A 13,483-nucleotide genomic window follows, 5' to 3' on the forward strand; every position below is an offset into this window, starting at 1 on the left:
CTCTTTTAATATATTATGTCTAATATTTTATTACTCTAGTTCTTGTAGCATTGTTTGTGAATTAGCAACCGAATGAGAAGGAGGGATGTCATATCTTCAAGGTACATTTGCATGTTCAGCTGGTAGAATTCACTAGGATGCAATTACAATTTTGAGTCAGTAAAAATAAACTGTTTCTGAATTTTAATCAGAAAATGTTAAGGGAGAGGTTTAGGAATAAAATGCTTTAAAAGCCCTTCTAAAACTTAAGTAATGTTGCTTTGACAAACGCCTTTTGTTCCAAACTGTTTTGAAGCTGATGTTCCATGCCTCATCAATTCCGTTTGCCATTATATTATTTATTTCATTTTCATTCTCAGCACTGTCATAGTTAGACAATGGTAAGAACTTAAAATAACCTCAACAAGTCCCTACACTGCATTCAATATCCTAGAGCCTTGACCTTTATTTTATAAGATTTTGCAGAGATCGTCAAATAAGGAGTGGTCTTATTGTAGAGTCCACGTTGAATTCGAGGAGAGAGGATCTGTGTATCTCCATGTACCAGAGGTAAATCTCTAGTCAACTGAAATGGTTTTTCTGAGCCAGAGTTTCCCTCCCTTGATAGAAAACTCAATATATAGCTAATACATCTATTTCCTGGGGTTATTGTTAGTATCACATGAAATGATGCATGACTTTGTCAAGTTTTAGGAGGATGGAAAGGTGGTACCTTTGGTCATCAAGTCTTGAACTGATTTAAGATTTTCCAACAGGCTGACTTCATTTTTAAGAAAACCTAAAGAGAAAAATCCTAAAATTCACAAATGTGAAAAATAGTTACGTACACTTCTAAAACATTTCTGGAAGTTTCCCTTGATACATTTATTGCTTAGTTTGATTTATAAAAATATGGTTTGAAAGAACAGTTCAGCCTCTCTACCTGATCTATATTTCTTCACAGCTCTTTCCATGACCTAACAATTTCTTTTCTTTGCTTTCTGTCCCCCATCTCCATCTTGCTGAGTAACACACTAGACTGCTGCATTTCCAGTGTCTGTGGAAGTTACCTGCACTTAGTAGAATCTTAAATGTTTGTTGAATGAATAAATATATGAATGAATGTTATGAGAAGTTACTGCTGTTGTTGCTCAGTTGCTAAGCCTTTGTGACCCCATGGACTGCAGCACAACAGGCTCCCCTGTCCCTCACTATCTCCCAGAATTTGCTCAAACAAATATCCATCGAGTTGGTGATGCTATCTAATCATCTAAACATCACTTCTAAAATATTCAAAGTAGCTTTTCCTTTATAACAACTAGCCTTTAGTTTCATAATTATGTTATGATTATATAGATAATTTTAGGGTGGTGATCTTACAAAACTTCACTCAACAACAATAATAATTACATTCTATTTAGTGTAGTACTGTATGTCACACACTTATATATACTACTGAGAACCTCAAAAGAGCACCTCCCTCCCCCCTACCAATGCTGAGAATTCTTTCCTCACTTCTTTCCTCACTAACATGTCACTTAATTAAAAGTTGCACAGCTAGTGGGGATTGGGAGCCAGAATTTGAAACCAGGGTTTAGATGGACCATTCCACAGAGATAGTTTCTCCCCAAAGAAGATTAATTAAATGTAAAAATTACATGTGATTTAATGTTTATCTGACTGTATCTTTACTGCATTTTTGTTCTGGATAAATACCTTAGGAAAGATACTCAGTGTTAATTAGACAGTTGTTTTCTCTTGGTGTTTGAAGACATTATTACATCACATAGTTTGGCATTTATTGCTGCTTTGAGGAGTCAACCTTTAATCTAAGCATCATTTAAAATAAATTTTCCAGGTGATTCTGATGTAGGTGGTCCATGCCTAGAAAAAACAATTCTGGAGATAAAAGAGACTTAGAGCTTCTAGAGAATCTTCCTTCCTAATAGTTCCAGCCTCTTCTATGGGGTGACCCTTGATTCCATCCATGTGGAGGGTTGAAGTCATCCCTACTGAAGACACAGAACAATGAAAATCGGGGAGATCAAACAACTGGTCAGTTCATATCACAACCAGAGCTGGAAGCCCAGTTTTTTAACTTGTTCTAGAGCCGACCTTGTAAATGTACATGTGAACCATGCGGACATCATCAAAATGTGGACTGTGATATTCAGTAGTATGAAGCACAACTGGAGATTCTGCATTTCTAACAAGCTCCCAGGCAATGCCAACGCTTGCTGTCCCCATCCCATCCTTCGAATAGGAAGCTGCAGAAGCAGCTCGTTGTCCCTCTTGAAACATGCCCGAGGATTTAAACATATTTAAGGATGCAACACTCCTGGTCCCACAAGCTCTAATTTACTCCAAGAAGGATCACTGTATTTCTTACTCTGTCCCTATTGTTGAGTATTTTCTAGAATATGAACCAAATGGGCAATGTCCTAATCAGGCTTTCACAGGTTATCTGTGTTTAAGGGCCCAGGTTGGGGTCCAAAACACCAACTTATAGTTTCAGAATCACCACTTATAAAATGCGTGATCTTGAATAAGTAGCTACATCTACATCTCCTTTACCCTATCCTGAAAATACTAACAATGATCCCTCAGGATGCTGCTGGGAAGAATTAGACTGTGTGAGATTCAGAGCACAGTGCCTGGGAAACAGTAAGTGATGTCTAATTGTCAGATACATGAACTCTTAGCATACTGCTGTGTGACCCTCATTCTGATATTCCTAGACTTACAAAAGGAGTCCATACCCTTCAGGACTTTTTGGGCTCTAATCCTCCCCTCTTTGAACTTCCTTAAAGAGTCATTATAAGGATTAAATGAATTAATATGCATGAAACACTTGGAGCAGTGCCTGTCACATAATTAGCACCCAAGATGGCTTAGCTTTTATTTTTAGCACTTACTACAATTATAATCAAGTCACTTTTGAGGGGCTTTTAAATTACCTCTTCCCCCGTTAGACCGCGAATCTTAGGAGAGAAGGGATGACATCTGCTTTAGTCACCTCTGTATCCTGCATCTTAACCCCACACCTGGCACACAGCTGCTGCTCAATAAATACAACAGAAACATAAATGAAGGAGTGTATGAACAGATGAAAGAGGGAAGGACAGGGAAAACATTCTTTCCTTCTTGAAGAGATCCACAGGGAGGAGAAGGGATTGAGAAACACTCTCCTAGAGCATAGAAGCAGTGGGAGAGAGAAAAGGCAACCATATTGGGAAACTGGTCTGGGGAAGGTTTGGAGGGGGTGTCTTCCAAATTCCTTGGAGAATGAGGAATTTATAAATATCAGTCAGAGCATGTTCCCGGAAAAAAATATGAGTTAACCGAGTTTTCAGATAAAAATACGTCCGGAGATGCTTTGCGGTAAATAAAATATGAGACTATGTATAAAATAGATAACGAATGAGAGCCTAGTAAATAGCACTCTAATCAATAGTGTATTGATTAGGGAATTCTAATCAATGCTCTGTGGTGACCTAAATGGGAAGGAAATCCAAAAAAGGGGATATATGTATATGTATAGCTGAATCACTTTGCTATACAGCAGAAACTAACACACACTGTAAAGCAACTATACTCCAATAAAATTTTTTTAAAATGAAATAAAATACGATAAATGAGAAGCCTTTGAACTTCATACATTAGGGACCAATGAGAAACTCAAAGAAGGCAGCAAGAGGCTTTACTGAACTTTGATCTTCACAGAGGAAAAAACTGGGATCTGGCAATTCGTCCGAGGGACTTTTGGGATCATGTGGAGGGAGGAGAGGATTAAGGCCACACAATTATTAGGTCAGAGGTTGTATGAACCCCCCTTTTCCCAACCTCTCACAATGAATGGGTTATGCCTGAACAGATGGCAGGGAAAGGGTTTCAAGGAAGTAGAAAGGGAAATACGAAAGAATGCTTTGAGCTGAGCTGATCATAGGGAATTGCTTTATCCATATTGCATTTGGTTTTATTATGGTTATTCTTCACTGAAGATACTCTGTCTCTGCAATTTATAATATGAACATAAATCTTCCCTTGAGATGGAATTACCCAGGAAACCATTTCTAGGCTACTTTAGACCCATCCCATTACTGCAGTCATTTTCTTGGTAGACTGGGGAAAACATTCCCCCTCACCTCTTGCACTCATCAAGGGCACTGAGTGAAAACTGACAGTACCACGGACTTTGATTAGAGAGGGAAGGAAACAATGATACTATTGTCTAGTCTGCGTAGTCTCAAAAGGGTTTTCTCACAGCATATATGAAAGCAATCCTCTCCAGAACTCTGGAGAAGGGACCTATTATTCCCATTTCACAGATGAAGAGAACTGAGGCTCAGAGAAGGCTAATGAATTGTCTAAGACCAAGCATACTTGTATGTGGCAGAGCCAAGATTTGGATCTATAATACTTCCTCTCCTTCTAAGTTCAGTTCTGTAAGACAATGTAGGCAGAAGACAGCTTTCTTGATGGGCATTCTACTAGGGCAATATGCTTGGAATGCCTTTTATCTTGGCAAAAGTGACAAGGGTCTCACTAGTGACAGATGTCTTTTAACAGTTAGTCATCAGATAATCAAGGATGTGGGTCCAGGTTCCCTCATCTGGGAAAGCCCTACATCAGTCCGAGCTGATGAGTAAATGTGAAGAGCACCACTGCAAACCACTACCTGTCTTTGATGTGCTCTCCATGTCTATGATGCTTTTCAGATCCATTCAGGAGCTCAGTGTTTCCTGTAGCCTCTAAAGAGGCTGAAATATGGTTAAACTAGCCCCCCAAATTCTTGGGCATACCCAATTAATCAAAAAACTAGGGTCCAAGCTCAGGCACCCAGACATTTGGTAATAACTCAGAACACACATATTTCTCATATGTACCAGGCCCATAAACTGGCCTTTCTCCATCTGAAATGATTCTTCAGCTCACTGGGCTGGAAGTACAACTAAGCTCTGCTGTTATCACCATTCTGCACTGAATTCACCATCGGGCCTGGAGAAACGCAACTCACCTTACAGGGCTTCAATTTTCTGACTTAAGGAAACTAAGGTTTAATATTTTACCGTCACTGTTAGACGGTTTGAGGATGCCATCTCTTCCTGCTGGGATGCTGACTCATAAAGCAGGTATATCTGACTTCAAAACCTGCGCTCCAACCACTCTGCTAGACTGATCTCTAAGGCTTCCTGTGGCTTTTGCCATGTATCATTCCACACTCCTTGAGCAACTAAGGATGAGGATGAGGAAGGGATGCTGCTATTTACTATGTGCACTGAGGGCAAAACCACCCAGTTAACAAATAGTGAGTAAGAAGTCAAGCCTGAGGACCTCTCTCTGCTGCTACCCTGCCATTATTTCCCAAACAACCTCAAAGAGAACCTGTGTGCTTTAGACATACCTACCTTTATTTTCTCACTAAATTTTATCAATATAATCTTGTAGAAAAACTCTAGATTTTTGAGTCAGGATATCTGAGTGTGAATCTAGGTTCTGTCCATTATCAGTTGCAAGCATTTGGGCATAAAATGATTTTAAATGTCCATTTGTTCATCTATTAAAAGGTTATGATATTTTCCATTTCCTCTTTTGTTGATTTCTGAAATTCAATGAGACAACGTAAGGAAAGTCAGCATGGTGGTAAAGTGCTATACAGAAAAAAGGAATATAGTAGTAAAAAGAAAGACTTAGAGATGCCTTACTTATCTTTGTTAGACAAGTTGCACAGAGTATTTGGGGAAAACCACTCAAGAATCTTAGAGTAAACCATGCAGCAGAGTATCTGAAAGTCAGAAAAGTAGATATGTTCAGGGAAGGTTCCATCAAAACTGGTGGTGAGTACTCAGTTTCTTTTAAGAGGTCACTTGGCATTGCCTGGAGATAAGTTTGGTTCCCACAATTTGGTGGTGTGTTGAGGGGCAGCTGGCTACTAACATCTAGTGGGTAGAGGCAAGGGATATAGCTAAACACCCTGTAATACATACAACAGCCCTCACATCAATGAATTATCTGGGCCAAAAATGTTAATAGTGTCAAAGTTGAGAAATCCTGCATGAGTTTGAGAAACGAGTGTATCTTATGTACTCCTGTGTTCCAGCATCTAGAGCTGTACTTGGCACAAAGTAGACACCCAATATATATATTCATGTTTTCTGAATGAATGAACACCCACAGAGAACTCGATAATGCCAGACAGAACTAATTCATACTGCCAATGAAAATATTATATCCTCCAGGCACCTTCTCTATCTACTCCTCTAGCTTCTTTACTTTTCTGTTCTGCCAGAGCTTTTCTTTTCTCTTCCAAAGTCAGGTAAGAGTAAGAATAGCCTATCAAATCTGAGGATACCTGGGAGTGATAAATAATGCTTAGAAGGCACAACCGAAGGCCTTCTCCAACTACCCGCTTCAGAGCACTCCCTTTCAGCCGGACAGTCATCACATCAGTAAAGAAACGCATTCACCCTTGTTCCTTCACTGAGCCCAAACACATAGGACCAAAAGCACATATTTCCTGCAAATGTCTTCCCAGAACAGTTCAATTATGCTTTTAGAAAGACACATCCTGGCCATGAAAGAGAAACTAGGTTTAGATGAGAAAATGGAAAATGAAGGCATTTAGTTCTAAGAGCACAGATATTTTGTCTATCTGTTCATCACTGTATCTCCCATGCCTAGCAGGGTTCCTGGCACGTGGCAGGCATCCTTAAATATTGGCTGAATGTAAGAATAGCCTGGTGAAGTCCCACTCCAAGCCTTCCCTCAAATCTGCCCTCAACTAAAAAAAAATATTTTTGGTCTCAACCATTCAGTTTCATAGGAAGGCAAATTGAATGTCATAGGTTTTGAAAAATTATATCCATTGTCTTCCCTTATTCAAAACTAGATAAAGATATATGGTTTATCATTGAGATGTGGCTGTCAACATGGCGTCTTAAACAGTGCTCACAATAATAATCTATATTGGGCATGAATGTTCTTAAGGCTATGTTTTACCAGAAATAAAACAAGCCTAAAATATTTGTCATGTCTTTGCCAGAAAGCCTACATGGAGACAATGTGTGGTACTTTGGGAGGATTTAAAGGTTCTGTAAGCAGGGCTGAGGAAGTCACATGGTGACTATCAATAGAAACTTTTTACCCCCAACCTGCCAGTCTCCCGGAAAAACCCTAATGACATGATTACACACCTACATTGGCCAACCCAGAGCTCCCTAGTGAACTGACTACCCTGTGCTGGGAATAAGCTTTCCAGAAGCCATAGGAGAATGTGTTTGAAGTTTCCCAGGAACCATTTCCCATTAAGACTTTTGGCTAGAATCTGTGTTAAAAAATGATCACTATAAAATATATTAATTATGCAGATCCATTAGTCTGCAGAGTAGAGAGACTGAGGTATTTCCATTTTCTATTCAACCTTAATCTTTAAACATTTAAGGGCACACCAATGACCAAGAGCTTCTTCTGAAAGAGAGAATAGTTCATGTGCTCCTTTCAGGCTCAAAATTCTCCCTGATTCCATTTTCTTAGACAAGTATGGAACAGGACCACCAGCTCTGTTTGTTTGATGACAAATTCAAGCCTCATCCAAGACTCATTATGTCTTAACACCAGATGCTTCCTCCATACTTAATAGATCGTATTTAAGCTCTTAAGGATCAACATGATTAAGTGCACACAATCCACAGCCAAAGAAAAGGCAGAAGGGAACCTAGGTAAGATGAAATACAATCTCTGTGTGATTTATATTGGATTTGGTCACCTCTGGGAAGAAACATCTATCTTGTAGATGAAGACTGACATATGATAACACTTAATAAAACTGTCTCTATGTTTAGTTTGAAGGGGTAAGCCATTATCTGATGAACACTGTGGATGAAAATAATGGTATGTTTTTAAAAGTGCTCATGTGATGATTATTCATATATTTAAAACTCATAAATGCTGTTGGAAAAAGCAGATTGATTTAAATTTCTTTTTCCTCACTGGCTATAATACAACACCCTGATTAACCACACGATTATTATTTTTCAAGAGCAAGGGAAAGAGGTAATAGAGAATTATTAGTTACTAACCTGCCTCTGACAAAAATAACAGTCATTCTGGAAACATCTTATTGGGTACTGTACTCTGAACTCTTAATTCACTAGAAGTAACTCAAAAGCTATCACTAGTGGATGCAGCAGGCCACACCAAGAAGTCAATATTGTGTCAACACTTCGAAACTGGACTTTTAATCCTCCCAGTTTGGGATGGGTTGTTTTTGATTATTTGTTTGCTTGTGTTTTTAGATCCCTCTGGTTTGGGGTGAAACAGAGCAAGAGTGTCCTAAGCTCAGTTCTCTCTCTTCTAGCAACATTTTCATCAATCACAATCCTTTCTCTCTCATTGTGGGAAAAAATGCAGCATTTCACAGGTTCACCTTATGAAAGGTGTGCCCTGCCTCTAGCCTGAAAACTGCCGGTGGGGGAGAAATTTCAAACATATTGATTCTATGTCAGTTGCATTTTCCTCCCAAAAGATCCATTTGAATTTTATTGGCTTAAATGAATTTCAAATAGGGGGTTCAGTGCTCAGGTGCAAAAGAACGCATCTGGGACCTCTGAATTTCAACTGTGTCACGCTTCTATCATGCTTATCGGGAGCTGTTTTCATTTTTTAATTACTCAGGTGGTATAGATGCTTTGCAATATTCTACCTGAAGGGCCACCTCTGTGCTTTCCAGCTGACCACAAAGTGCAAGAAAATAATGCTGAGGGTGAATTAAAAAAAGGTGAGAATTCTACAAATCCTCCACAAATACATCAATTCAGCAGCAACTGCTTTTATATTTTCCCTCAGTGACAAACCAGATACCTTGAAGTATTGATATGTATGTTATCACTGCATCTTTATTTTGACTCTGTGTTCGAAAGATTGAAAAGCAAAGGGATGGATTTCTTATGATCAATTTAAAAAGCTACCTTAATTTAGCCACTACTGCATATAGCTCTCCCTAGGCTGGCTCCCTTTCATCACATCTACATCTTTACAGTTGAGTGGAAATACAATACACATTCTCCAGTTACAAATACATAATTTGCTTGTAGTCACAAAAGCGGAGCCTGAGAAGGAGGCCATGCAGTTTTTTAAAAGAGAGAAAAGCACTAATAAAATATGGTGTGTTATTGTAAGCCCCTGCAAATCACTGCAGACTGGCTGTAGCTAGTACTGATGAAGTGAAACTCTTGACTGAGGGGAACGATGAAGAGCTTGACTCCAGAATGAGTCTGCCTGGCTCTGAGTTTCATCATTATCACTGTGTTTGTGCCTCAAATTTGCCCTCTGTCTCTGTTTTCTTATCTGTGAAACGGGGAGGTAATGTGATCTCCATCCTGGGATGGCTGTGAAGATTCAAGGAAACAAGCCATGCAAAGTGTTTAGCACAGTGCCAGGCATACAGTAGGCACTCACCGAATGGAAATGACGGATGCATTCTTTATCTTGCTAAACAGAATAGATGGTCTCATCGTAAAATAAAAATTCCCTTTGTTATTCCCAATGTGGCACAAATTTCTATTCCTTGGAAGAGATTACAACATTACTAGGGGGATATGGCATTCTGGACTTCTCCAAAGGGATACTTTTAAGACCAGGCATGCTAATCCTCAGTCACACAAAAGGTCTTGATGTCTTCAAGACACAGACGCCCCACTGCTCTTCCTCTGTCAGTGGATGTAAGCCTGCTTGGAGCCCTAACACTTTTGTCAACTGGCAACCTGGAGGACAAGATGCTTTCACCTGCAAGGTGCCACCCCCTCACATCTGCATTCATTTCTATTACTGAACAGCTTCAGAGGACAATCAACTCTTTTTACACCTAACAGTTTTGTACATAACCTGTTATGACAGCCATGTAAAGAGAAAGATGACAAAAATATTAAGGGATCCATTGGGGGAGTGGGTGTTGGGAAGATGAAGAAAGATGTTCAGTGCTGTTGAGTTTACTTAGCACTAAATGCCAACAGCCCAGTGATTAAAGCTTTCTTTTTTCAACAAATTATCAGCTAAAGAACACTTGGTTCCAGTGAGGGTTTATGCCATCTAATACTGTTGGCATTAGGAACATGCCTATTTGGCCAATAAGAGGCAATGTAAGTTCATATGGGTTTGGAGGTTTTTTTTAAAAATAAATAATAGCTTAAAAAATTATTGAAGGATTTTTCAGGCTGAACACAATTAACCAAAATTTAAAAATCTGTTTGTCAGAATGAGTAGTTTCATTCCAGCTTGCAAAGAGTGTGTGAGGGGCTGAATGCTCAAAAGAAGGAGATGTGAGGACCACAGTTCCAGATTCCTAGACACTATATTTCCATGAGCTGCTCCTAGACTATCTCAGGATCTGAATCATGGCTCTTATGGAAAAGAGTCCATGCCTAAGAGGTCTATGCACACATGACGTTCCCAACTTTACTTTCAAAATCTCTGAAAAATAGAACCAACCCTCTTGCTTCTTATTCAATGATGCTTTAACTTTCATTATAAATATATTTTCTAATCCATTTCACCATGAAAAAAAGACAATGGAGATTTGTTGTCTGTGTAACAAAAAGAAGATGAAAGCCTTAGTTTGTTTCCATTAGAGCAATTACTTAATCATCTTATCATCTCTGTCTAGGATAATTATATTAATAGACTTTCTCTCAGACTTCTGAATTAACAACAAAGAATTCAGATCCTTTAACACTTTCTGGGAAAAAAAGAAAAAAAGAAGAAGAAGTTAACCAGGTAATGCCTTTTAAAAACCATAACCAGCAGTGGTGAGCAGATCATGGATTTGCACTAGTATGAATTTAATAACAGCAACTTTTCTCTTGATCAGCATCAGATATAGAAACAGGAGAGCCAGGGCTGGGCATTTGACAGATGGTGGCACAAATACACAGTGCAAAGAAAGACAGAAGAGAAGCAACAGCCACTTAACGATTAGATCTTTTCACAGAATTCTGGAGTAATGATCTACACACTTTCCATAAATTCAGTTCTTTTCAAGGTGCATGTACCTGATCTTTAGAGAAAACGCATCCACCCTACTCTGGTTTAAGACCTCATGAAGTCAGCATACCCCTTTTGGCACAGCACACAATATTTATCAGCTATTTATGGAGTTTAAGAAATTCTTGCTCTGACACTAAGGAAGAAACTTTAATTAAAATGGTATGCAGGCAGGTTATGGCACAATGAATATATTTAAGACATTAAACACTCCTGGTGGGAGGCAGAATGACATTACATTTTTATGAAGCCAGATATAAGTTTGCTTTAATAGTTTCCTTACTATGTTCAAAGACACGCAACACATTCTTGAACAACTAAGATAAGCATGAGACTACCACATAGCACAGCTCTTTGGTTTAAACAGATGAATACAAGCAAGCAAAGTAAGAGAAAAAAAAGATATTATCACTAAAGATTTCAAAAAATGATATTTGGAAAGATAAGTGACTGTACAGTCTAATCTATGCAAACACACACACAGCCAGATGTAAATCAAGAGAGATAGAAACTTACCGGAGCAAATATCACCATACACATTTACAAAAGAATTGATAATCCAACTTCCCTCTCCTGAAACAAAATAGAGGCTGTCTCATACTAAAAATCAAGCTTCTCTGTCCACAGCACCAGCCACTGGTCCCTCTTTTTATGAAGCAAAGGAGGAGAACGAGAAAATCAATGAGGAGGGTAAGGGAGATGTTATACCAATCAGGTAGCAGCTTCTGCCTTATTTGCAGAGAGATGGCAAAACGGTCATATTATTAGACAGTGACAACCCACAGCCGAAGTACAGCAACCTGATACTTCCCTCTGGCGAGAGGCTGCCTGCTTTGTGGGAGGTGGTTACCATCCCACACTTGGCTTTTTGCTCCCAACTGCAAGTGCGGGACTGGCTGCTTTGAGTAAGCCGCCTGCATCACCCAGGGAGCACGGGCTCCCCCTTGACTTTCCAAGCCCCCTCCTCCCCTCACCCAGTGCTTAAAAACAAACTGGGAAATCAAAAGGAGCTGGGATTTTGTTGTGTCTGGGGTGCATGGGGGAAGCGTGGTCGTAGAAAATCCTTATGAATAGATTTGCATAGACTGGGGAAATGGGTAGGTATTTGTTTTAAAAATTGCCCCTGTTTTTATGGAAAAGTCTAGATGTGATGCCTGATCCCCGTTTGGGAAATTCATACCACAAACCTAAATAATGAGGAAGGTGATGGCATCAGAAGACAGGCTTTTCCAGCTCTGGCTACTGGGGAAAGGACAAATGATGACTTGTGGCTTAACTCTCCCAGGATTGTGACTTAAAAGTCTCCCTGGCAGGTTTCGAAAGGTTTCGGTGTGACCTGGGTCTGCTTTATCTACAAATGGGCCTCTGCGGGAGGGGGTTGGCCCAGAAAGTGTGTACATCATCCCAAGACAGCATATTTGGGGCGTATTAGTAGTGAATTCGTGGGGAGGCTCCGAAAGGTTAGATGTTCTCCACACCGGCTTCCTGAGGCCCTTCTCTCAGGGGTCTGCACCACAGCAAAGGAGGGAGAAACCCACAAACCTCTTTCTCAGCAAGTTCCCTCCTTCAGGATTCCTCTGGGGACAAGAACAGTGTTAGGCTGGCCCAGCCATCTCTGCTTCATCTTCTGTGTGGTCAGTGATGGCCCGACCGAAGCTCCCTTCACCTGGCTAGACTTTTTATTGGTGGTTATTAATTCAGAATCCGTCCTGAGTCTTTCCTTGGGTCCCTCTCTCTGTCTCACACACACTAGCACCAGCACGGCAACAAGCATCATGACAGTCATCATCTCCTTCCTCCTGTTCTTCCTCTTCCAAACACACGATAACAGCTCAAGGAGGTCGGGGGACCAACCAAACAACCAAACCTGATGAGGAGTCAGGGTTCCAGCCTCAGTCTTCCATTGTCTTGTTCTGTAACTTGGGAAGTATCTGAGGTTTCCAAGCCTCAGTTTGCCCTTCTTGAAATGGGCACACTCACATCTCACAGAGCTGTTCGTGGAGGGCAGTGGGGAGCAAATGAAAAATGGCTACAGTATTTCAACTCAGGTACAACTTGGGCTCAGCATCCTCCAGCCACCTGTCTCCACTTCTTCCTGTGATAAGCCTGCTCCTCACAGGTCGCCCTCCAGGAGCCTGCAAGAAAGCTTCAAGCCTGTAGGTGGCCCCTTTGAAATTCTGATAGGAAACTCATTCCACCCCCACCTGTACTCTCCTCACTGCCACACGTTACCTGCCAACTGAAAAACCACTGCATTTCAAGAAGAGAAGTTACACAGTGGAGTAAATTAAGCAAATGAACACAGAAAACGCAAGCAAAAAAAAAAAAAGACTGAGAACCACCTGGCATTTCCATTAGCTTTCAGTAAACATTTGTGGAATAAATGAATGAAAGGCTGACTGAAGGAAGAAGGCCCCTTTGCTAAAGGCCACAGTACCTGCCAGGCAGCTGGTGATCAGCAGTGCTC

The 13,483-nt window shown here is 40.2% G+C and overlaps 1 protein-coding gene across 2 annotated transcripts in view; it reads right to left on the minus strand.

The window, feature by feature from the left end:
• The window catches only part of SYNPR (synaptoporin), a 294,249-nt gene that overhangs the window by 156,009 nt on the left and 124,757 nt on the right, over window positions 1-13,483 (minus strand). The window contains exon 1 of one of the 2 annotated variants that reach the window (XM_005695764.3): window positions 11,533-11,826. The exons of the other annotated variant lie outside the window; for it this stretch is intronic. Coding sequence (XP_005695821.1) covers window positions 11,533-11,556 — 24 coding nt within the window. The 5' untranslated portion in view covers window positions 11,557-11,826. Of the gene's footprint in view, window positions 1-11,532; window positions 11,827-13,483 lie in introns of those variants that run through there. 2 annotated transcript variants of the gene reach the window in all.

Source organism: Capra hircus, chromosome 22 (genome assembly GCF_001704415.2).
Source record: "Capra hircus breed San Clemente chromosome 22, ASM170441v1, whole genome shotgun sequence".
Taxonomy (NCBI): domain Eukaryota; kingdom Metazoa; phylum Chordata; class Mammalia; order Artiodactyla; family Bovidae; genus Capra; species Capra hircus.